The sequence below is a fragment of the Protopterus annectens genome, chromosome 4.part0, assembly GCF_019279795.1.
Source record: "Protopterus annectens isolate FY-2018-M chromosome 4.part0, PAN1.0, whole genome shotgun sequence".
Lineage (NCBI taxonomy): Eukaryota > Metazoa > Chordata > Ceratodontiformes > Protopteridae > Protopterus > Protopterus annectens.
The window spans coordinates 1855108044-1855131277 of record NC_056733.1 but is presented as its reverse complement, the minus strand read 5'-3'; the positions used below and the strand labels follow the sequence as shown (position 1 = coordinate 1855131277).

The 23234-nt window shown below is 40.1% G+C and overlaps 1 protein-coding gene across 2 annotated transcripts in view; it reads left to right on the top strand.

Moving 5' to 3' along the window:
- Window positions 1-23234, top strand: part of LOC122800048 (slit homolog 3 protein-like) — a 2083326-nt gene that overhangs the window by 2030056 nt on the left and 30036 nt on the right. For both annotated transcript variants that reach the window (XM_044069531.1, XM_044069532.1), the window contains one exon: window positions 13833-13963. In XM_044069531.1, coding sequence (XP_043925466.1) covers window positions 13833-13963 — 131 coding nt within the window. The remainder of the gene's footprint in view (window positions 1-13832; window positions 13964-23234) is intronic.

Sequence of the window (23234 nt, the reverse complement as noted above, 5' to 3'; positions counted from 1 at the left end):
CAGAACAAATAGGATAGGATGGTCAGCTTCTAGCAAGCTAACATGCTGTTAAATGTCATTACTGTAATGACAGGGGTCATTCTCCCAGTGGAAGTATTTTCTGTAAGAAGATATGAAATGTCAGAGATAGATGTAGGTATCCTCATATTCATTAGAGTCGCTGTGTGTGACCTTGTGCCCCATAGTTATATGTCTGTGCTAGATGGTATACAAGAGAGAGGACACCATTTCTGATCATTAAGAAAAGTGTAACTTTGAAAACTACTTATGGAGATTTAAAACTGGAGGAGGATACTTTAAGTTGCATGATCCCATGGGTGTTTGAGTAATCTAGTACCCCATGCATGATATGTTTGTTCATACATTCAGATACAGTTGTTAAGGCCATTCAACTGTCAAAGAGCACTGATTCCACCATATATGGCATATAAACATTATCACCTGCCCAAATATCCAGGTTCCTTTTAAAAATTACAAAACTATATGAGTTTCATAAGCTTATAGGGAGATTATTTCAAAGTTTTGTAATTTTAACAGCAATAAACTAGTCTCTGATTTTGGGATTTCCCTTTTTCAGTACAAATGTCATATTTGTATGTTTGTACATTTTAATACTTCTATTAACCTTGATGCTATACATAATTTGTAATATACAATCATGAAAGATCTTATATGCTATTAACAGCTTTCCGCATATTATTATCCATAAATCTTTATCCATTCTTTTTGTAAATCTTCGTGTGACTCCTTCAATTTTTTTTCACTTGCCTAACTACAAAAATGATGGTACTTACGTATTATCGTACTTACGTATTATCGCAACCAGATTTGGAAGTTGTCCTACTTCCTAATGTTATGCCGAAAGGTGTTTATCCTCCACTGGCAAGGTTTATTTAAAGTCCAAATCACTGTCCTATCACCTCGGTTCTGGCGCAGTTCCACCTTCTGGGTTCTGTCATTTACTGCCGTAACAGAGACTAAGAATTACTTAAGGCATACAGTTCCAGCTTGCCTCTAACACCAGGTACTCAGGCTTTTCATTAATATGTTTATTTACGTGCATTGTAAAGCTTTTATTTTGCTGTGACTCTATGTAGGGCTGAAATAAGGCACGGAAGCTGTTTATCTTCTGTGCTTTCATGTCTTATTTTTAAAGTTTTTTTTTTGTTTGTGGTTTTACAGCACTGCAATCCTAAGAGGCTTTGACTCAACACAGGCTACAATCCCCTTGTTTTATCATGCTCTGTCAAATGTAGTTCATTACATTACTTGCTTTTGTCCTCTGCTGTATGTTATCCAAAAATGAACTGTAATGGACACATGTGACAGGGCTACGGTTTCCCGTTAAGTGACACAAACATGCTTACAAAAGGTGTGTTTCCATAGCTGGTTTGTATTCAAAAGAAAGTTACAGGAAAACGTTGAATAAAGTGCCATGAGCGTGTCCTGTTCCTATCTGACATCAAATCAATGTAGTTTGCGCTACACTGTGCTGAGATTAAATAAACAAGAGCAGCAGAAAAAGTAAAGGGAATGCTGTCTTTTGAACTCATCAGCCTCCGCTCTTCAATAAATTTTTTTGTAGAAGTGTACAAATTAAAAATTTGAGTAGTGGTCTTAGAATACCCTTATTACAGTGTCCTGCACTCATTTTGATTCTAGGATGCGAATTTTGCAACCGCGAAAATCTGGTTGCGATAATACGTAAGTACCAAAATGATATTGTACTCCAGTAATGGTCTTATATAAGTTTAAATACCAAAACCAATGCATGCTCACCCATGACTGGAGTGGATAATATGTTTCTGCAAACATCAAATCTCTTTGTAGCTGTCATGGCTTAGCGGTAAATCAGTGTGTCTATGGTGTGCAGGGTCCTTGGTTTAAGCCTTGCAAGAGCTGTTTATTTTGTTGCTGGGCAGAACACGGCCTATTGGATACACAGCAATTAAGGCACTTTAAAGCAGTTGTAAGTAGGTTTGCATGGGTTTGCGCGTAGCTAAGCAATGCCTACACAGGTTAAGCAATTCAGCAGCTGAGTATAAAAAACTGTAACCAGACTTTAGCAGTGCATACCTCCACGCAAACCCATGCTAACCCACATACAACTGCTTTAAAGTGCCTTAATCATTCTGTATCCATCAGCCCTTGTTCTGCCTAGCAACAAAATAAACAACCTCTGCTAGGCTCGAACCCAGGACCATGCACACCATAGCCCAAGTGATTTACCTGTATGCCATCTCAGATGTACATATCCCTGCTGTATTCACAAACATATCATCCAGCCCAGTCATACAACAGTACAGAGAATGTATTCCAACATGTAGATGTATGTGCGTGTGTGAAAATATATTAATGTCTAAACAGATACAACATATTGATATATGTAGATATATATATATATATATATATATATATATATATATATATATATATATATATGTATATGTATATATACACACATATATTTTTGCAGATACATATATATCTATATAGGTATATACGGACATACATCTGTAGATAAAGTGAGAACATAGCAAAAACATATATGTCCACATGCTCCATTACTGGGGTTGACAGGCACAGATTACATATGCCATGCACAAATAGGTACCCCCCCCCAGCCAAACATATCTGCACTGCAATGCACTACCAACTGTTGCAGATCCCATAACCAGGACCTTACATGGCAAGGGCACAAGATGTTAACAGTACTCCATCCCACCAGTATGATGTCAGGCTGGTTTCAGTAACATTTCATGCAGTACAGTCAGGCCCACAATGACTCACATTTTGTAGTCATCTGTTACCTTTGTTAGCCAGAGTCCCGTACTGTTGGCCTGTACTTCAGACATGTAGATGCCAAACAACAGTGGTCCCAGGACTGAACCCTGAAGTACTCCACTTGTCACTTGTATGGGGATGAATTTGGGAGTCGGTTACACCTACAGTTTGGGTTCTGTCAGTAAGCCATGTGGCAAACCAGCGAGACTGGGGGATGGTGTTGAAGGGCTTGGCGAGGTCCACATAGGCTTTGTGGACTGCCTTACCCTCTTCAACAGCTATGCAGACTGAGTCAAAGCAGTTAGTCATTTCAGAAGATAAGACTGACCCACCATGAGCCCAATCTGTGTGGGGTCCAGTGTTTGAGGGTTGCCAATGTCTGCGTTCAAAACATCCCTGATAATGCATTCCATGGCCATGCAGATCAGGCTCGTCAGACTGATGTGACGGTAGTTCCAGGGATCACAGGTGGATCCCCCCTTGTGGAGTGGGATAGCTGCAGCTGTGCACCACTCAGTGGGCACCAGGCCTGTTGCAAGGCTATGATTACACATGACAGTTAGGTGAGTTACCATTCCATTTTGTAGTTCATGTAGTACACAGCCCAGGATGTCATCTGGTCCAATGGATGCTGTATTCTTAGTTGTGGGTAGTGCATTTTCTACCTGTATGGCTGTGATTACTGGGCAATGGAACCCTTTACCTATTGACATGGGCCCTTATGGGGTGTGAGGGGTGAATGTGGCACTAAATCAATATGCCAGAATATTTGCACATTCTGTGGGAACAGTCTGTGTAATGCCATTCTTTTGCAGCTCAGAGCACTTCTGAGCATTGCCAGTTAGAATTCAGACATAATGCTGTGTGGTTGTCTGTGGAATCTGTGGTGATTTTAGTTACATAATTAGCTTTGGAGGATTCCATGAGGGATTTCAACATCTTACTGGGGCTGGTAAGGGAGTTGTTTGCATCCTTGGATTATCCTTTTTCCTTCAACAGTGTTTACATTTTGTTGTATACTTTGTTAATGGCAGGAGACCACCAGAATGGCTTGATTATTTGGGAGGTGAGTGTCGTGGTTCTATGTGGGATGTCAAGAATCATGCACAAGTGGCTGTGCTTATACAGTGCCTTAGTGCAGGATTCATCAGTTGAACTGTCAGCTCCTGCCTCCATGGGTGTCACAAACATTGTCACTTCTGCCTTGAGTAGCATGGAGTTGGCCTTGGAGAGGTCTTTTACGTTTTATGGACAACTGTATATACATTCCTTTCAAATGTTCAGTTTGATTAGCCTATGGTGGGATTACTTTGGTGGAACCACAGTCCCATGTACTGTTGTGATGGCTGAGTGGTTAATTACTGTGACTATAGTGTACAGGGTCCTGGGTTCATGACCTGTAAAGGCAGGTTATATTTGTACTGGCCAGAACAGTGGTTAATGCATACAGATTAATTAGGGCAATTTAGGGTGTCACACTCAATACAATTCAAATGCCCTACTTTGGCAATCCTGGTGATGTCAATCACTGTGAATTACACCCTTGGGGAAAGAGTACTCCAGCAATCTCTGTGGTGCATGCTCTAACAGTGTAATGCTGTAGTGTGAAATGGAATTCTGGTGGGGGTTCTATTCTCACACATGGGAGTTATGGATGCTTTTGTGTCTGTTCCTATACCTGCGTAGTAAGCAATGCATGTTTGGCTGGTCACATTCACTACAATTCATTTGCTTAACTTTAGCAGTCCTGCTGATGTCACTCACTGTGAAATAAACCTTTGGGGAAAGAGTACTCTAGAATTCTCTGTGGTGCATTCTTTAATGGCATAGTGCTGTAGTGTAATAACTAGTTATGTAGGGGTTCTAATCCCAGATGTGACAGGTGTGTGTGTGTGTGTGTGTGTGTGTGTGTGTGTGTGTGTGTGTCTTAATGTGCTAATGTTTGTCATTCATGTCCTGTGTGTAGGTGGTTGTGAGTAACAACTGGACCCAATGTTGAGTGTGTTTGTCAAATTTCTTATATGGTGCCCCTAGCATAAATCACAATATCCACCATGCAGGGATAGCAGAAGTGATATCAGTACATAGTCATTCACGGGTTAGAAACCCGGGACTGATAGGTGTGTGACACAAACATGCTCACCTTTTATGCTCCCAACCCACCCTGACTTATCTTTGCCTCTGTCTGCCTCTCTCACTCCCTCTCTGGTGGATGTGGAGACTTACACCTGCTTTGCTTAGGGAGCAGCATGTGTATTGTCAGTGGTGCTCATGATCAGCTGATGGCCTCTGCACAAATTGCAGCCCTCCTCTAGCTGATTGCATGTGGAACAGCTGTGGTGACATTCCCATAGCCAATTGCATGGAAACACACTCCAATATCTAGGAACATCTTGTTGGTGTTGGGCCTTTTCATTCACTGTGAGCAGGATCTAGATCTGTTGTTTGACAAACAGCATCACAGATGGATTGGGGACTTACCTCTGACAACATACACTGTCAAAACAGGCCAACACACAGGAGGGGGATGTGCCTGTCCTGACTACAGACTGTAAGTGCTTCTATACTGCAGTTAGGGTGCTATTGGTTTAACAGAGTGTGTGTGAATATGGCTGTCGTACATGTTTTAATAATTGTCATGTCAGTGCTATGTTTATGAGGGAATTCCCATCTGTAGGTTCATCTGCAGACTGGGCAGTGTGTGATGCTTTGTGTTCCTTGTGTTACCCACAGAGCACCTATCTCTCAACTGCAGAAGGTAGTGTGAGGATTGCAGTCAGTAGATGGTGACAACCAGGAGAGTTACTGATGTCATATCCCTAATAGGACATGTGCTGCATCAAACCGTGTTATGACAGGTAATGTATGAGGTCATCACAGCAACATGTCAGTATCGGGCCTGTGTTTATGCCTCCAGACACAATCATGTCAACCTTTGTACATATGTCATGCAGTAGGGGGTGCATATGTTCTGTACACCATATTTAGTGACAGCATATCTGACAAGCCAATGAGATATCAAACTGCTACACATTATATATAGTAGTGGTTATATTTGAGGACATAGCCTGGGCATTCTGCGGTTGTGTGTACAATACTGATGTATGTGTAAGTCTGGTAATGGTCGACAGTGTGTGTATAGTGCATATGTACCTTGGCTTGTGTAGAGACTGTGGTAGATGTCATTGTTCTTGGTTCTGTTCTATCTGATGTTATATGCTGCTTCACTGTATGCCACCCTATCAGCTTACATGTTTGTAGGGGGTGAATACACACATGTCCCAAACCACAGACAGCCATGGACCACACTGTATAGCTGGCCAGTATATATAGGGTTGTTGTGTAAGTGACTCATATGAGGATGGTGTACATCAGATAGTCCATATACTGTAATAGTACGCTAGCTTACCATATCTGGCTGTGTTCACATTGGTTGCGATTATGCACTTTCACACAGGTGTCTGCTACTCTGTAATGTGACATGCCTGTAGAGCCTGCTATCTATGCAGGTACATGGGTATTCCCACATAGAAGATGTAGCCCAGTGTTGAGTCAATCTGCCTGTAGCTTGCACTGTGCTTTGTTACATGCCTGGCAACTGACTGTACTTATCCAGTGAGATGTCATGTCCAGATACTTGCCAGATGTACTGCTGCCTGGCCACCATAACAGTCATGTATGTCAGACAAAGCAGTGGGATGCTGTTCACATGTATGTCAGTAACTAGTGGATATTATGTGTCCATGGCACCTCTGTACAGAATTTTCAGGGGAACAGGGTACCAAGCTGGTGATATGGGCCATTTATCTGGACATGCTGGACAGACTGGAACAGTTGTGGAGTATAAATATGCATACAACTTACAGTTTGAACATTCAAGCAAATTCTGTACAGTTGTTGGGTGTAGTTATGCATACAGCTTTATATATGAACATTGTATCACAGTCTGTACGGTTGTGGGGTATGATTATGCATACAACTTAGTAGCACTCCCAGGAGTCAAACCCCTACTGTGTGTGACAAAAAAATATTGCTAACATCACAGTACACTGTGCTATCAGAGAACTGATGTACAGCTTTCGACTGTTTTCTAAGTCTCCCTAACTTGTACGATATGACTGACCTCTTGGCACTTATAACATTGTTATGCAGAACTTTACACCCATTTTATCTGCATACCATGGTGTGAGTGACACTGCTTAAGATACAACAGTACTATTTATAGTATGGAACAGATTGCAAACATATGAGAGAAGAGTAAACAGAAGCACTCCAGGGGTTATACCTTTATTCACAGACTATTAACACGTATTTCTACTGGTATAACACATTCTAAGGCTCTTATATTCTTTGCTATAACAGTATATGCAGACTGATTACTAACCTGCCTCACAATGCAGCCTTTGCAGCCTAGCATCATGGGCTTGCTGGTTTGCAGCCCGCTCATCTGCAGCTGTCAGAGAAATGCATTGATATTTAGCCTTACCTATCCATAGTATACACAAGCTAGGCAATTATTTACTACTTAGTAGAATGTGTACTTACTCAGTACTGGGGCATTGGCTATCTGCCAACACTCTTGGATCCACTGTTCCAGGACATCCCCCCTCCACCACTTCAGGTCAGCATAGTGGTGCCTGACCTGCTCACCAGTCCGAGGATACCTGTAGCACTGGTGAAGTCATGGGTGAGACTGTCCCAGGCCTCCATTTTGTACTGCGAGCCCTGGTACTGGCCCTATAGTAGTTTTACCTGGAGCCATATCATGAATTTTGACTCCTGGATGCTCCAGCACTGCGCTCTGAATTGAGTGCCTTCACCCACACCAGCCATTCTGCCTGCAGTAGGAAGCTACAACCAGTTATGAGATGTATTCCCACCTGTGGGGTTTAAATACGGCCATTATCCCGCACTTTGCCATGACTGGCCAGTTTTGAAAAGGCTAAGCTATGGGCACACCTGCTTACATAAGGTTGGCACTGTTTCAAGGGGTATACCACTAGGCAGATTGAATTGGCTCCCCTACACATTGCTTACACTTACTAACATGAGCTGTGCTGCGGCTAGCATTGCTTCATAGTTGATTATCACTATATTTGCCATTTGGCAATGGTTTATTCTTCATTACAGGTTATATATGTGTCTGGTATCCATGATTCATGTGTACATACACTGTATGGGGTCCTGGGAACTTCAATACTTTATTACAATAACACCTCAGATCTATGCTTACTGCAGTACTCCTGTTCACATACTTTTGCTCTGTGGCAGGTTATCCAGCATCACACTGTACATAGATTTAGTTCACGTGCTTGGTTTGATTTTCCTGTGGTGAGGATTAGTTTGCTGATACCTCATGCATATCTTTTGCTATGATGGCTTAATGGTTAACTACTGTGACTATAGTGTACAGGGTCCTGAGTTTGAGCCTTGCAGAGGCAGTTTATTTTGTTGCTGGGCAGAACATGGGCCATTGGATCCAGAGTGATTAAGGCACTTTAAAGTAGTTGTAAGTGGGTGTGCACGGGTTTGCGCGGTGGTATGCACTGCTTATTTCAGGTTTCTTACACTCAGTTAGCTTCTACTTTGCTTAATCTGTGTAGGCAATGCTTGCCCCCGCACAAATGCACTTAAATATGCTTACTACTGCTTATATATGCTTACTACTGCTTATTTGTGCTTAAAGCTGCCTTACTAGTGCCTTATTCGTTATGACACTGAGACTTCACATGTGCATTTCATGCAGTACTCCAGTTTATATTTAAATGTTATTATGTAGGTTATATGGCAGAAAGATGTAAAATTATGTTCATATACAGATTTCACATGGAAAATGACATGTGCTGCAGTGGAACTCGAACCAGGAATGCCTACTCATTAGGCGGATGCTCTAACCACTACACTATTGCTGTGCTGTTTCATTTGCATATATATTCCTTGTTATCCTCTTCAGCCTTTTCAGCTGCTTTAACCGTAGCTAAGCGATGGACAAAACCCCACACCTACAGTTAGCTATACTCGGGTTTTTTAAAAAAAAAATAACTAAAAGGGTTTCTTCGTGTTATTTAAATGTACTGTTGCTGTTGAACACATGGGGACTGTTGGTGGGGATATGCGGACACTTATGAATGGTCTCACTCAATTGTTTACACATTCTACTTTTCTACTTTGCAGGTGTGTATGTATTCTGAGAGCTCTGCTGTCAGACACGCCCCCTTGCTCGCGTCCACGCTTCGTGTAGCATTAGGAGTTCAGGCAGCGCTCCTTCATTAATATGCATGACGTGCTGTCATCCTCCTCTTAATCTGCCACTTCCATGCAGGAGTCGATTAGTCCTGCATGGAAGATTAGTAAATCCGGTGGAGCATAGTCTTCCATGTAACCAATTACCAATCCACCTTATGATTGTATGTATTAACTTTATGTTCCTATTAACATTTAATAATAACCTTGTAAAATAAACTGTTAAAAGCTTTTACAAGATCCAGAAAAATAATTCCAGGATATAGGCTAAGATCCAAGGCCATAGTAATCTGTTCATAAAAGCTAATCACATTTCTACAAGTCATTCTCCTTTTTATGAAACTATGTTGATTAATGTCAAGGATTGATATGTTTCCTTCTGATTTCTCAATAAGATCTAATAGGCTTTTCTCAAAACATTCTCCCAGTAAGGAAGTTGAACTGATGGGTCTGAAATTACTCATCTGATCCTTTGAGCCACAATTATGAACTGGAGTTGCATAGGACAGTTTCCAGGCTTCTGGTACAGTTCTTGATTCAAAAGTTTACTAAATATTAAACTTAAGGTAAGTAAAGTACTAGATTTTACAGAATTCAACTACTGACTTCCATTCAAATTAGGGCCCAATTCAGACAGTCATTTAAATGATGTAAATACTCCCTCTCCAAAGTATCGTCCATGTATGGTGTACGATATGACAGTACTATATATAGCTGTCTTGTTGTAGCTGTATGAATCTGAACAGTCATTGTCTCATACATACACATATTCTTAAATAGTTATGACATCACAGAGGTATGTAGCCCTACAACTAACCCAGCACCTCTTGAACCTTTCCTTAAGCATTCATATTTAACAAAATCTTTTAAGTGAAAAGAAGGAGAATCCCAAGGTTTTGTTATCACTATGATTTTATATTGTTCTGCAGCTATTAAATAGATTAATTCATTGAACATATTTCCTAAGCTTCTACTATTACTTAAAAAACATTTTATTGGTCCCTGTGTAACTTTACATTCCCCTGTTGTTCTAATACTAAAAAAGAGTACAACTGGGAAGTAAGTTTAGTAACCATAAAACTTGCCCCATAGGTACTTAGGTAAAAATTGTCTTAAGCAAATTACCAATAATCCTGAAAACTCTCTTCCAAGTATTTAGTAATTGTATCTTAATCAGTTATTAAATGCATACACCTTTGTGCATAAGTAGTCTGTCCAAAAAGGATGGAAAAATCTCACTCAGAATATAATGGACATTAAACCTTTCTAGATATTCCATTATACTCAACATTGAGTTCATTACATGCTTCAGGGGTATGTGTTTTAAATCATTAGTCCACACATGTAGTAAATATAGACCATATGCCCATTTCATACCGCTGAAACTTGTGGCACAAAAATCTGGACAAAGCCTAAAATAATGGGGGGACAAAGGCCCAGAAATAGGGACAGATTTTAAAAATTGCTCTTATAAACTTAAAAAATCAATAGAGCAACAGGATTTGTATTAGTGTGCACTAGAGTTAGGTTTAACACTCATTACTAAAGAGGGCAGGGGGCTCCACATCACCTTAGTAATAGTTGCTAACCTTAACCATAAAGCTGCTCCTTACCCCAGCCCTAACCCTACATCTTAGCATCATTGAAACCTTCCCGTAACACTGCCACTACACAAGACAGACTCAGACACACAAACATTTGCAAACACACACAAACAACACTACATCTATGCCCTAACCTAACCCTTACCCTTACTATAAAATACACAAACTCACATACAAACACACAACACTCATCCTTCAGTCACCCCTAGCCTTAACACACATACACATACACATGCATACACACACACACACACACACACACACACACACACACACACACACACACACACACACACACACACACACACACACTCTTACCCCATCCCATACCCCTGTGTTTGTCATAGAAACATATGTTTGGTAAAAAGCAGGGGACCCATATATGTGTGTGTGTGTGTGTGTGTGTGTATATATATATATATATATATATATATATATATATATATATATATATACATTGTTCCCCTGTGTTTCATTGAGTGCTGTTTCTTCAACAAATGCAGTATATACAACAGAACCATGTACACATATTATGTCATAATACTGAAAAGTCATTTCACTGAAAATCATATGGTTGAATCCATTCAACTGAAAATCTTCTTCACAAGAGATATATTCTAAAAACGTGTTTTTGTGAGGGTGGGGGGCAAACCTCCCTGCACCCACCTCTTATATATACTAACTCCTTGACAGCATAAATGTGGAGAAAAAAAAACACAGTGAATCAGTGCTCAAGAACAAACACTGACATCTACACATCTGTAGGTTCATGATGCTGACACTGCCATTTCAAAAGTACTGTGCTAGACTGACTTCACTAATACCTCCTATGGTAAGAAATTACACAATTGCATGCTTTCTACACACTTCTACACTTTTCTACTAAATGTGTTTCCAGTGAAATGGGTTCAACCATTTGGGTTTCAGTGGAATTAATTTTCCAGGTTTGATAGCTGCCCATATACATATACATACATATATATATATATATATATATATATATATATATATATACACACACACACACACACACACACACACACACACACACACACACACATCTCTGTGTATGCACGTGTGTGTGTGAAGGTTGTGAAGGAAGACGATATGATGGGAACTATATATTTTTTGTGGAATTAAAGCTGCATCATAGCTTTGAAATCCTCTGTCTAGTGCCATCAGGGTTGCCAGATTTCCAGCTGGCCGGGTAGGGATGAAGTGAGGACTAAAAAAAAAAGGTCTTTAAACATGGAGCTATTTCTGTTTAATACAGAACATCGAGAAGTTCCGCATTAAACACAAGTAGTTCTGTGTTTAGTGATTTTTGATTGGCCCGTATGCCAGTATTCGAGCCAATCAAAAAACGGAGCTGTGTTTAATGCAGAACTGCCTGATGTTCTGCATTAAACACAAGCAGTTCTGTGTTTAGTGATTTTTGATTGGCCTGTATGCAGGTATACGAGCCAATCAAAAAACTCAAAAAAAAAGCTGGTTTTAATGCGGAATTGCCTGATGTGTTCCGCATTAAACACAAGCAGCTCCGTGTTTAGTGATTTTTGATTGGCCCGTATGCCTGTATATGGGCTAATCAAAAAAAAAAAAAAAAGCAGAGGGCTGTTTCACCGGGATTTAAACCGGCAGTGGGGGACTCGGGATCGGGCTGCTGATCCCGGGCAATCTCGCTCAATTAGGGAGGTCTGGCAACCCTGAGTACCGTTATTAAGTACCAGAGGTTGATAGCCTGCCAGGTACTGATCAATACTGATAAAACACAGAGGAAATGTATGTAGTACAAAGAAAACAGTACTGCCAATAAATATAAAACATCAACAAGTATTCAGAGAACATACCTCGGGGAAACAGCCTAGAAATATAAAGGTGAATCTTGGCATAAGGTTACCAAAATTGCTTCATGTCTCCCATTCAAAAATGACATTAAAATTGCAGTACTGCACAAAAAAGAGAAAGATAAAATCAAACCCCAAATCCACAGCACCCAACCAAATAAATTACTGCCTAAACACAAATTTAAGCTAGGCCCCAAGGCAAAGTAAAGACAAGTCCCTCAGATACCTGTCATATACCCCATTACTTAAAAAAAAAGACTATGGAGAGTTTGTGTATTTTCACTAAAATGGGACCTCTCTGAAAAGTCTATCAACCATGCAAGCAATTTTTGCTTAAGCACTAGTACATGAAGAGACCAAGACAGAGTGAACGAGCGCACGCACGCGTGTGTGTGTTTGAGTGAGTGTGTGTGTGTGTGTGTGTGTGTGTGTGTGTGTGTGTGTGTGTGTGTGTGTGTGTGTTTGTTTGTGTGTGCCTGTTTGTGTGTATATGTGTGTGTGTGTGTGTGTGTGTGTGTGTGTGTGTTTGAGTGAGTGTATGTGTGTGTGTGTGTGTGTGTGTGTGTGTGTGTGTGTGTGTCTGAGAGGCATGTCAGTATTGACATTTACTGATTTCAGCTTTGCTTCTATGATTTGCTGTATTAATTGAATGTTTTATGCTTATTTGATTTTTTTGTTAGATGCTTTGCAAAGAATACAAGAATAATTGAGCTGAGTTCTGTGTGTGTGTGTGTGTGTGTGTGTGTGTGTGTGTGTGTTTGTGTGAGTAAAAGAGAGAGAGAGAGAATTGCATAATTTCCTGTGAACTGTCCTGAACAATTTGTCGATGATTGTGACAGTGTAACTCTTGTCAGCACTGTAAAACTTGTTTTTCGGCTGTGTTGAATTCACAAAATGATTCCTGAAAATTAAGTTATTACGTACTGACTTTAGCGATTAAAGCTTGTCATATTTTATGATTTAACAATAATTTTACATATTTATTTATATAAATGTCATTTGGAAAGTGTTGCGTTTTTAACTACAGTGGTTTCCTTAAAAGTGTTAATAATATAACACTCAGTGGACTGGCTTAAAGTTTGATAATAATGCTAAAAGCACTATTTATTTTCAGTAATATTTGGGACTTCCTGCATATGAGGGAGTTGCTTCGTGCCCTATATGTCATATGGTATTATCTTCATTTGTTGTGTTTATTCCAGAATGATTTTTTATGATGTGTATGAGACTGCAAAATAAAAAAAAAAATCATATTTATTAAAAAAAAATATTTCCTAAATAAATACAAATAGTTATCTTACTCAATGTGTTTATGGGTAAAATGTGTATAACTTACTTTTAATTCTTTCTTTAGGTTTCAACCAACAGAGATAATGGACTTTTGCTGTATAAGGGTGACAACGAACCTCTCTCCTTAGAGCTGTACCAAGGACATGTGAGGCTAATTTATGACACAGCAAGCTATCCCCCTACCACAGTCTACAGGTGAGCTAGCCAAGCAGGAGTGCATTACTTCTACCAGTGCCAAGGCTGAGGTGTCCTGCTATGGGGATAGCAATGAACATGTGGGCATTAGCACTCTCTTGGTACCTTATTGTTTGAAACAAAGTGATAATTATCTTTAAGGGACATTTATGATGCATGCACCTTACTCGTAAATAGGCTGCTTAGCTTCATACATTACTTTTATCCTGAGTAAATGTACTGTTGTTTCTACACACATTTTTTGTTCTAGTGGACCATCAAATTTGAAAGAGAACCACAGGCTATAAGCAATACTGATTTATCAGTGGAGGCAGTACTCCGATATTCATAAAAGGCAGTAATCCCAGTGTCATGCATTTACATGATAGAATCACACAGCTGGATAATCTGGTTATGCTAGATGCATCTTGGCTATCTGCATGCAGTGCTTAAGGCCAGGTGCATATGCAAATTGTTTACATAATGCTGCTATGTCACATAGACCTCTAAGTACAACAGAACGCTTTAAATATGGCATGTAAAAATTGAGGAACAGGCTACTGCAAAGCTATAGAAATGTAGTAGGCCCCTCACCATACTGTTATGCAATTTTATGGCTGGAGAGTAGAGCAGAGGGGGAGCATTGCTGCAGGGACACAGCACAATGATGTGTGCTTCAAAACCACCAGCTAACTGTGGAGTACAAAGTGTCTTACATATACAGTAGTCAAGGTAGAGGAATTGCTGAGTGCACTGGATTAAGAATTCTCAGTCTAGCCACTGCAGATTTGATTGTGGTGGGAGCAGGTTATCTGTGGTCATTTTACAACTCGGCTGTACTACAATTCTTTTTCTAGAGATGTATTTCTTGATTCTTAAAATAGCCCGTTGTATGACTGTCTCCCATGTTTCAACTCACAACAGAAACAAAGCTCACTATATTCATATGTTTTGCATATTACAGCCATATTCTTCAGTGCTTCAGCACTGCACCTGCAGCTGTAAATTCAGTATTGACTTTTAAAAATGAATGCCACTGTTGTAATATCTTTTTATTTTTTGTCTATATCTTTAAGCAGTTTCAGATAGTTTAATACACATCCAGTGATATTTGAATTGGAATTTGTTCCTGTAATACTCTTTGAATTAGCTCAGTAATGCTGCCAGACTTCCATAAAACAAAAAGCTACTGAATAACAATGGCATACATTAAAAAAAAAAAAACAGAGCCACACTGTAAGTGACTAAAAATACTGCTTCATATTTCCTCATAGAACAAGCACATCAACTCTATTTTTGTTCTAGAACTTTACTATTGCCAGTTCAGGTCTTCATCACATGATCTGTTTTTATCTCTTAGGACAGACTTCACAACTAAAATGGAAAAAAGCGAAGACTGGTAGCATCTGTTTGCCTTGCCTTCTCATCAGTAACATTTATAGATTCATAGGTTGGTACTAGGCTCTCTGCCCTATGGCCTATACAAGTCTAGCCATAACAATTCCCTGGATATTTCTTCCCACAATATTTACTTCCTTGGACCCCTGTCTAGCAGGGTGACTGACATGATCCCTGGGGTGAATTTCCTATCTCCCATCCAATCATCAAGGTTCCTTTTGAAGAGGACCAAGTAGGTGCTCTGCTTGACATGTATAGGCAGTCTATTCCAGAGTCTGGGGAGCCTCTGGGTCAGGAACATATACCTTCAGCATGTTTTGTTCATTGTGATGACAAGGTTTAGATCCCTGAAGAGTGTGGCTCTGAGGGATTGGGATTTCTTTAAGTGGAGCATGTTCAACAGCTCAGGGTTTGACATGGCCCTGTATGTTAAGCAGAGATCGCCTCTGTCAAAGGAAAAAACTTCAAAGACCAATACACGTAAGGTTCAGTTAAGGCATATTTATTTACTTGCCGCAAGGAGACAAAAACATGCAAACACAAGGATTTGTCTAACTACTAACAGGAAGTATGTTTATTCTTATACTGTTTTACAAGACATGGCCTTCTATGGCTGATGTAATCAAACACAACTTTCAGTATTGTTCTACAGCAGATGTTACTCAGATTTTCTGCTGACATGACTAGATTTGTGAGAAACTTTTGAGAAAAACAACCTGGCCTTGGTGGGCTCTAATTCGTTTACAAGTTTCCATTGTACAGTGTTACATTTCAAGGTACTCTTCTAATTCAGATACAAGCAAATGCTGATTGCAGTTCATATTTTCAAACAGGCTTTGTCCTAATTATCTATAGCTTCTACAGCTGTGTATTTTCTCACAGCACAAACGGAACTTCTTGTCTAAGCTTCATACAAGTAGTATTGTTCTATTCATTATTTTCCTAACATAAGCAGAAATCATCTGCTTCTCAGTACATTTCCAAGGCACAAGCAAGATTTTAGCTAACAATACAAGGTCAGAAAGCATCTGCAGTTTGTACAGATTTATGCAGTATGAAATAGAATAAATGTGTTAACCCTTTTCAAGCTCTAAATGCACTAAGCATATTACTAATACACACATTAATACATATGTTTCTGACATTTCCCCCCTTTTAATACTTATATTCTACTTTCAAAATAAGCATAAACAGTTTGCTTTCTTCTCCTAACCTCTTCCACTCAGGATTTGCAGTTAAGAAAGGCATTCAGTTTAAACTTATGAAAGCATTTTCAATCTTTTAACAGTTCTTCAAACTCAGTACTTTGATATAAGGTTTCAGAAACTGACATGTCTATAAAATCTTTAATCAGTCTTTTCATATTGGGGATGCCACAACAAACACATACTCCCAGTAGGAGCATTCCTACACAAATGGCAATCAGGATGTTCATTAGGATGGAACCCCACCTCCCAAACCATTTCTGGAAAATGTCCATCAGTGGGTTTGGGCCTGGTTTGGTCATGGCCAACACTTGCTGAATTACCTCAAGATGATTGTCTATCTCGTGTTTATGGTTAGGAATATACAAACAGCATTCTTCTTGGATTAAAGCGCAAGTACCGCCTCTCGCCGCTAGGGTGAAGTCGAGAGCCATGCGGTTCTGAAGCACTACAGTTCTCATAGTATTCAGTTCATCAGTCACCAATTCGAGAGCGGAAAAAGTTGCATTACTCATTACTTCGAGAAATTTCGACAGTTTTCTCAGCTCCCAGATCGATTTCACTGCTCCATATGCCGGGAATATGCCTGCCCATGATATAATGCTATCACTCAAGTCCATATGTGTCAGTCCTTTGCCTATGAATGATGGTCTTTCCAGCGCGCATCGATTTGCCCCACTGGATTTACATGTTTCTTGATGACCTCTTGGACATTTCAAATTTTTCCTCGAGGCAAAACTGCAGTGTGTCGTATGGCCGGAACCAGGTAACCCAAAAAACAACTGCCGGACCAATTCTCAGGTAACCATTTGTATGCCTTTCTGCCACACACAAAATAACAATCCTCTACCTTAGTAGTAATCTTGCTATGAATATACACTCGCCCTACATGAAACATTTTTCTATCTATTATAGACAGTTGTTTATAAAGAACAGAATTATGTTTTACTTGATCAAGTGTTTTATGCATCAATCCAAGAAATAAATCATAGTTTGTATTACAATAAAGATCTACATTGTTACCTTTAGTGTAACATTTATAAGGAACAGTCACATTGCAATTGCTCCAACCCACCTGAACAGTATCATTTTTATAAAAACACACAGTTCCGTTTTGTGGAACAGACAAGTGCAATGCTATTTTATCTTATGATGTAATGATTGAGATATCATAAATCAAGTTCTCCCAGGTCTCTTTGACCCTAGGGGGACTGTAGTCATTAATAACCCCCCGTATGCGGTTGGCAAAGCTGTGCAAATCCAGCAATTCGAAACATTGAAAGTCTCAGCATGCACATATTTAATTGCCTGGTAAGTGTTAAAGTTTGGATGCCAGTCAATGAGTAATGCTTCACGTTTATTCAGTTCAGTCTGTGTGGCTGGGAAAAGGAAAGGCCACAACAAAAAAATTATTGTCGCTAGTACTGTTAACAGGATGATTATGCAATACTTCTGAGGAAAGGGTTGTTCTGCATTCCTGTTTCTTCTGGACTCTATCATTTTTACTCTTGGCATGTGACAAGGTTTTTGTCCAGTTCAAAGTTCTTGACTAATTTACAGTGCGTCAGGTGGATCCAGGAGGCACGCTCCGCTATCTTGATTGCAGTGGGTGTTAACACAAGCACTTGATATGGGCCTTCCCACTTTGGTGATGCCCAATTCTTCCTCTTTACTGTCTTCGCCCAAACCCAAGTTCCGGGGGACACTGCCACTTCTGACGGTCTGGTTCGTTTTTTATCTGAAACAGAATTTGACTGCAACAAATGTTTAGAATTTAACAAGTTTCGCATGTACTCAGCTAGTGTACTGTCATCTTCCTGGTCTGCGGGCGTGAAAGATTTCCACTGAGGTATATAATAAGCCCTTCCAAATAACTTTTCAAAAGGAGTCAATCCTTTTGCATTCGGAACAGTTCTCATGCTCAACAGTGCCAGGGGCAGACAGTACACCCAATTTCTCTGCGTTTCTACTATTAACTTCCTTAGCTTATTCTTTAAAATCCCATTATGCCTCTCTACTAGCCCTGCAGATTGTGGGTGATATGCACAATAAATTTTTAAAGAAATACCAAAATGTCTACTTAACTGTTGTATGGTCTGGTTTACGAAGTGTGTGCCATTGTCACTGTAGATCCTTTCAGGAATGCCGAATCTAGGGATGATTTCTTTAACAAGGACTTTGGCCACAGTTGCTGCGTCTGGATTTTTAGTTGGAAAGGCTTCCACCCGTCTGGAAAACATATCAACAATGACAAGACAATACTTCTTATTTTCACATTTATTCAACTCTATGAAATCCATACAGATAGTGTGAAACAGATACGGTGGTGTAGGGAAACTCCCTTGCTTGGGCTTTAACGCCCCTTGTGCATGATGTTTATTACAAAAGTGGCACATCGAACAAAATTTTTTAGCATAATTTAAGAATCCATATGTCGTGAACACTTGGTTCACCAGCTGTACCATCCCCCCTGTTGAGACATGGCACTGCCCATGGCTCAACAAAGCTGCATATCTAAACAAATTAGACGGCAATATCGGTTTCCCTTCTTTAGAGATGTACAGCCCCTTTTCGAGAATTGCTCCTCGTTTTACCCATCTTTGTTTTTCAACTTGCATAGTAAGTGTCTGCATTGTCTTTAACGTTTCTAAGTCTAAAATCTCAGGGGGTTGTAATTCCTCATTCAAAAGAAATACTTCTGAAGCTGCCTGCTTTGCAGCTGTATCAGCTCTCGCATTACCTTTTGAAATCCTGTCCTGTTGCTTGGTATGAGCTGTGCATTTACAAATAGCTACTTTCTGAGGTAACTGAATAGATTCTAAAAGATCTAAAATAAACTGTGCATGATTGATTGGTTTGCCAGTAGATGTTACCATTCCTCGATTTTTCCACTGTTGCGCAAAAACATGTACAGTAGAAAAAGCATACTGGCTGTCAGTAAAAATGTTCACACATTTACCCTTTGCTATAAGGTACATTCCCGTGTCAAGGCAATCAATTCTGCCACCTGTGCAGATAAATTGTGTGGTAAAGATTTTGCTTCTACAATCTCAATATCAGAAACTACTGCATATCCTATTAGGTTCTGTCCTGTAGGACCCCTTTTGCATGAGCCAACCACGTAGTATATCACCTTGGCATCATCCAAGGGAACATCCGTAAGGTCTTTTCTAGGCAGTGTCTTTTGCTCAATCACCTGCAGGCAGCTGTGTGGTGTGCCATCTGCAGGGGTTGGGAGCAAGGTAGAAGGGTCCAAAGTCATACATCATTCAGTTGTCATATGAGGTTGGCTCAACAATATAGTCATACAGGAAAGATGCCTAGCAGGAGAAAGATATGCTACCTTCTCTTGCAGTAAAATAATCGCGACTGCATGAGGCACTCTCAATGTGAGAGGGTGGAACAAAACTACTGAGGCCGAAGCCTGTACTGCCATTGCAGCTGCAACTACTGCTTGCACACAGTGGGGTGCCACTGGGTCCAGTTGTGATGAGTAATAAGCAATAGGTGTTGCTTGTCTCCATGCTGCTGTGTTAACACTGATGTCATATAACCTTGCTTACAATCTACAGTTTGGAAAAAACATTTATGATAGTTTGGTAATCCCAAAACTAATGAGGACGCTATTAACTGTTTCAGTTTGCAGAAAGCAGATTCTGCTTCTGGTATCCATTGTAACAAATCCTGTGCTGCCATAGGCTTTTTATAAGTCAGGTTAGTCAATGGTGCAGATTCCAAGGCATAGTTTGGAATCCAATTCCGACAAAAATTAGTTGTACCCAGGAAGGACATCATTTCCTTCTTGGTAGTGGGTTTTGGTGCTTGCAAAATCACTACTTTTCTGTCCTCATCTAATGTCCTACCTTCCTTGGATATTACATATCCTAGGTATTTAACTTGTTTTTTCCAAAGCTGCTGTTTATTTTTGTTTACTTTATGTCCCTCAGTGGCTAAAAATTGTAATAGCGCTATGGTATCTTCTTTACAATCTTGCTGGGTGGGGGCTGCCAGCAGGATATCATCAGCATAAAGCAAAATCTGACTACCTCTTGGTGGGGTAAATCCCGTCAAGTTGCTTGCCATTTCTTGTAAGAATATTGTTGGACTTTCACAATATCCCTGTGGTAGTGGCGTATATGTATACCTTTTCCCCTGAAATGTGAATGCAAACCAATACTGGCTGTCAGGGTGTATCGGTATCGAGAAGAATGCATTGCTGATATCTACCACAGAAAAATATTTCTGTTGAGGTTTTAAATCATTCAACAGGGTGTGTGGGTCTGGCACCGTAGGTGCCTTTGGTATTACTGCGTCATTTACAGCTTGTAAATCTTGGACCATACGCCACTCTCCATTCGCTTTAACAGGAAATAAGGGTGTGTTACATGGTGAATCAGGAGATTCCGCCAGCACCCCTTCCTTAAGTAAAGCTGCTATAATAGGTTTGATTCCTACCTCTGCATCTTTTCTTAAGGGATACTGTCTTTTTTGTGGTCTAAATGCTGACTTTGGTGTAATAGTAACTGGTCCCACTGTACGAATAAGTCCTACATCTGATTTCCTTGTTGACCAGAGAGTTTCTGGTATAGTCTGTAAGGCATTCTCTTCCTCCTTCAATAGGAGTGCTAATCAGCTGTCCTTGCTAGACTGCAAGTGTACAGTTGGGTGGGTCTGAGTTATCCAATTCAGTTTCTGCATTTGTATTCCCTGTTCTGACAGTTCTAACTCTATCTGTTTTTCCCCATCTCGTGACTTTTTCTCCTAAGTCTACCCATTTTACATTCTTGCCCTTAGTTAAGCTAACGTGTGGTAATCGATTATATTTATAAAGTGCAAAGAACTCCTGGGGCAATGAACATCTGGCTACACTGTTCCCTTCTGTGTCCCAGTACAGATTACGTAATATCAATCTGTTTGCATGATTTCTAAACAATTCTTGCTCATATTCCTTATCAGGTCCTGGTGTGTTACAATAATATAGAGTACAGTGCAACAAATGTTGTTTATCAATGTCAAAGGAGGGGAACTTGCTGATGGCTACGTTCATCAATTCTTCAGTCACTGCCCCTGGACCAGTTGTAACCAAGTCCTGGCTGTACCAATAAAACATTTTACCCTCCGTTTGCACTGCAAAGGTATCAATTTGTCGCTGTGCTTCCGTACCCTGCATAGTCGGAACTACTGCTATACCAAATAGCTGCATAAGGTCTGTGCCCAAGAGGTTTACTGGGCATTTTGCAGAAACAACAATTTTGCTTTTCTGGGTCAATCCTGAAACAGGATCAGTTATCACAATATTATGGGAGAGGGGCTCCCGATACAGCTGTCCAGTAGCTGCTTTCACTAATATGTAATCAGGTGACTCTGAATTCTCTGGCAGTTTGGAGGGATGTATCAGGGTCTGTGATGCCCCTGAGTCACACAAGAATCTGACTTCCCTCCCTTCTACCAGGAGTGTAACTTCTGGTTTTGTGTCTGCTAAATAGAGCTCTAAGCTCAATAAAGCCAAATCTAATATTTCATTTTCTTCACTATCTGTGACTTCTTGCACTTCCTCTATTTCTTCTGTCACATTCTCTACTCCCTCTATCACATACTCATTTGTCCCTTCTCTGCTATCCCCTTCTAGTGATTCCCGACTATCATATAGTCAGTCCTCACCCTCCTTATCCTCCGTGGTTGCCTTCTTGTTTTTCTTGCAAATCCCTTGCCAAGTGTCCCTTCTTACTGCATTTAAAACATTCACCCCTTTTCTTTCGCCCTTCACAGTCCTCTGATCGCTGATCAGATTGTTTGTTTCCCTGGGAATTTCTCTTGCCCTTTTTCTCGGACTGTACTACATAAACTTCTGCTCCATCTTTTGCAGAAAATACTTGGGCTTTCTTTTTCTTTTTGCTATTAAAATGCCTTTCGGCATGCCTAGCATATTCAAGTAATGACTGTAACCTGTTTGTACGATGATCTACCATGTGCTTTGTAATAAAGCTGCTTATAGGTGCAATACTGCCTTTCAAAAATGCATTCTTCTGCTGCTTATATGGGAAATCGTTTGTCTGATCTTCAGGAACCTGCATTCAACAATGGTTATTAAAACATTCCAATAGTCTGGCATAATATCTGTCAATAGTTTCAACTTCCTGTTGGATGCATTGATTAATGCAAGTCCAGTCTGCCCTAGGCTTCCATTTCTCAGAGATTCGGTCTGTAAGACCTTTCACTCTGTTGTCTAATTTTGCGCTACTATGTGGGAAGGGCCTGAGCGCAGCGTCACGGGGATTCCAGTCGCCACTAATCATGTGCCAATCTGGTCCCACAGTTTGTCTGACTACTTTTTCTACCTCTTCTCCATTTAAATTATAACTTAGCCTCATTCCTTGCAAATCTTCTAAGAACTTTCTAAAATTAACTTTTGGATGGGGAATTCCCTCAGTGGCTTTCCGGATGTCTTCCAGAGTCCAGGGTCTATACACTAGAATAGTTGGGTCCTGACCTTCTTGCCCTGCCTGAGGATTAGGCACTTCTATAAGTGGGCATATTTCTTCTTCACTCATAAATCGTGAATTTCTACCCATTTGATATAACTCAATGTCTCCTTTTGAGTTTCCTGCCCGTGTTTGAGACCTGGTCTCGACGGGATCTCTAATAAACGGTTTCGCTTTTGTAGTGTCTCTACTTACAGTGACAGCAGG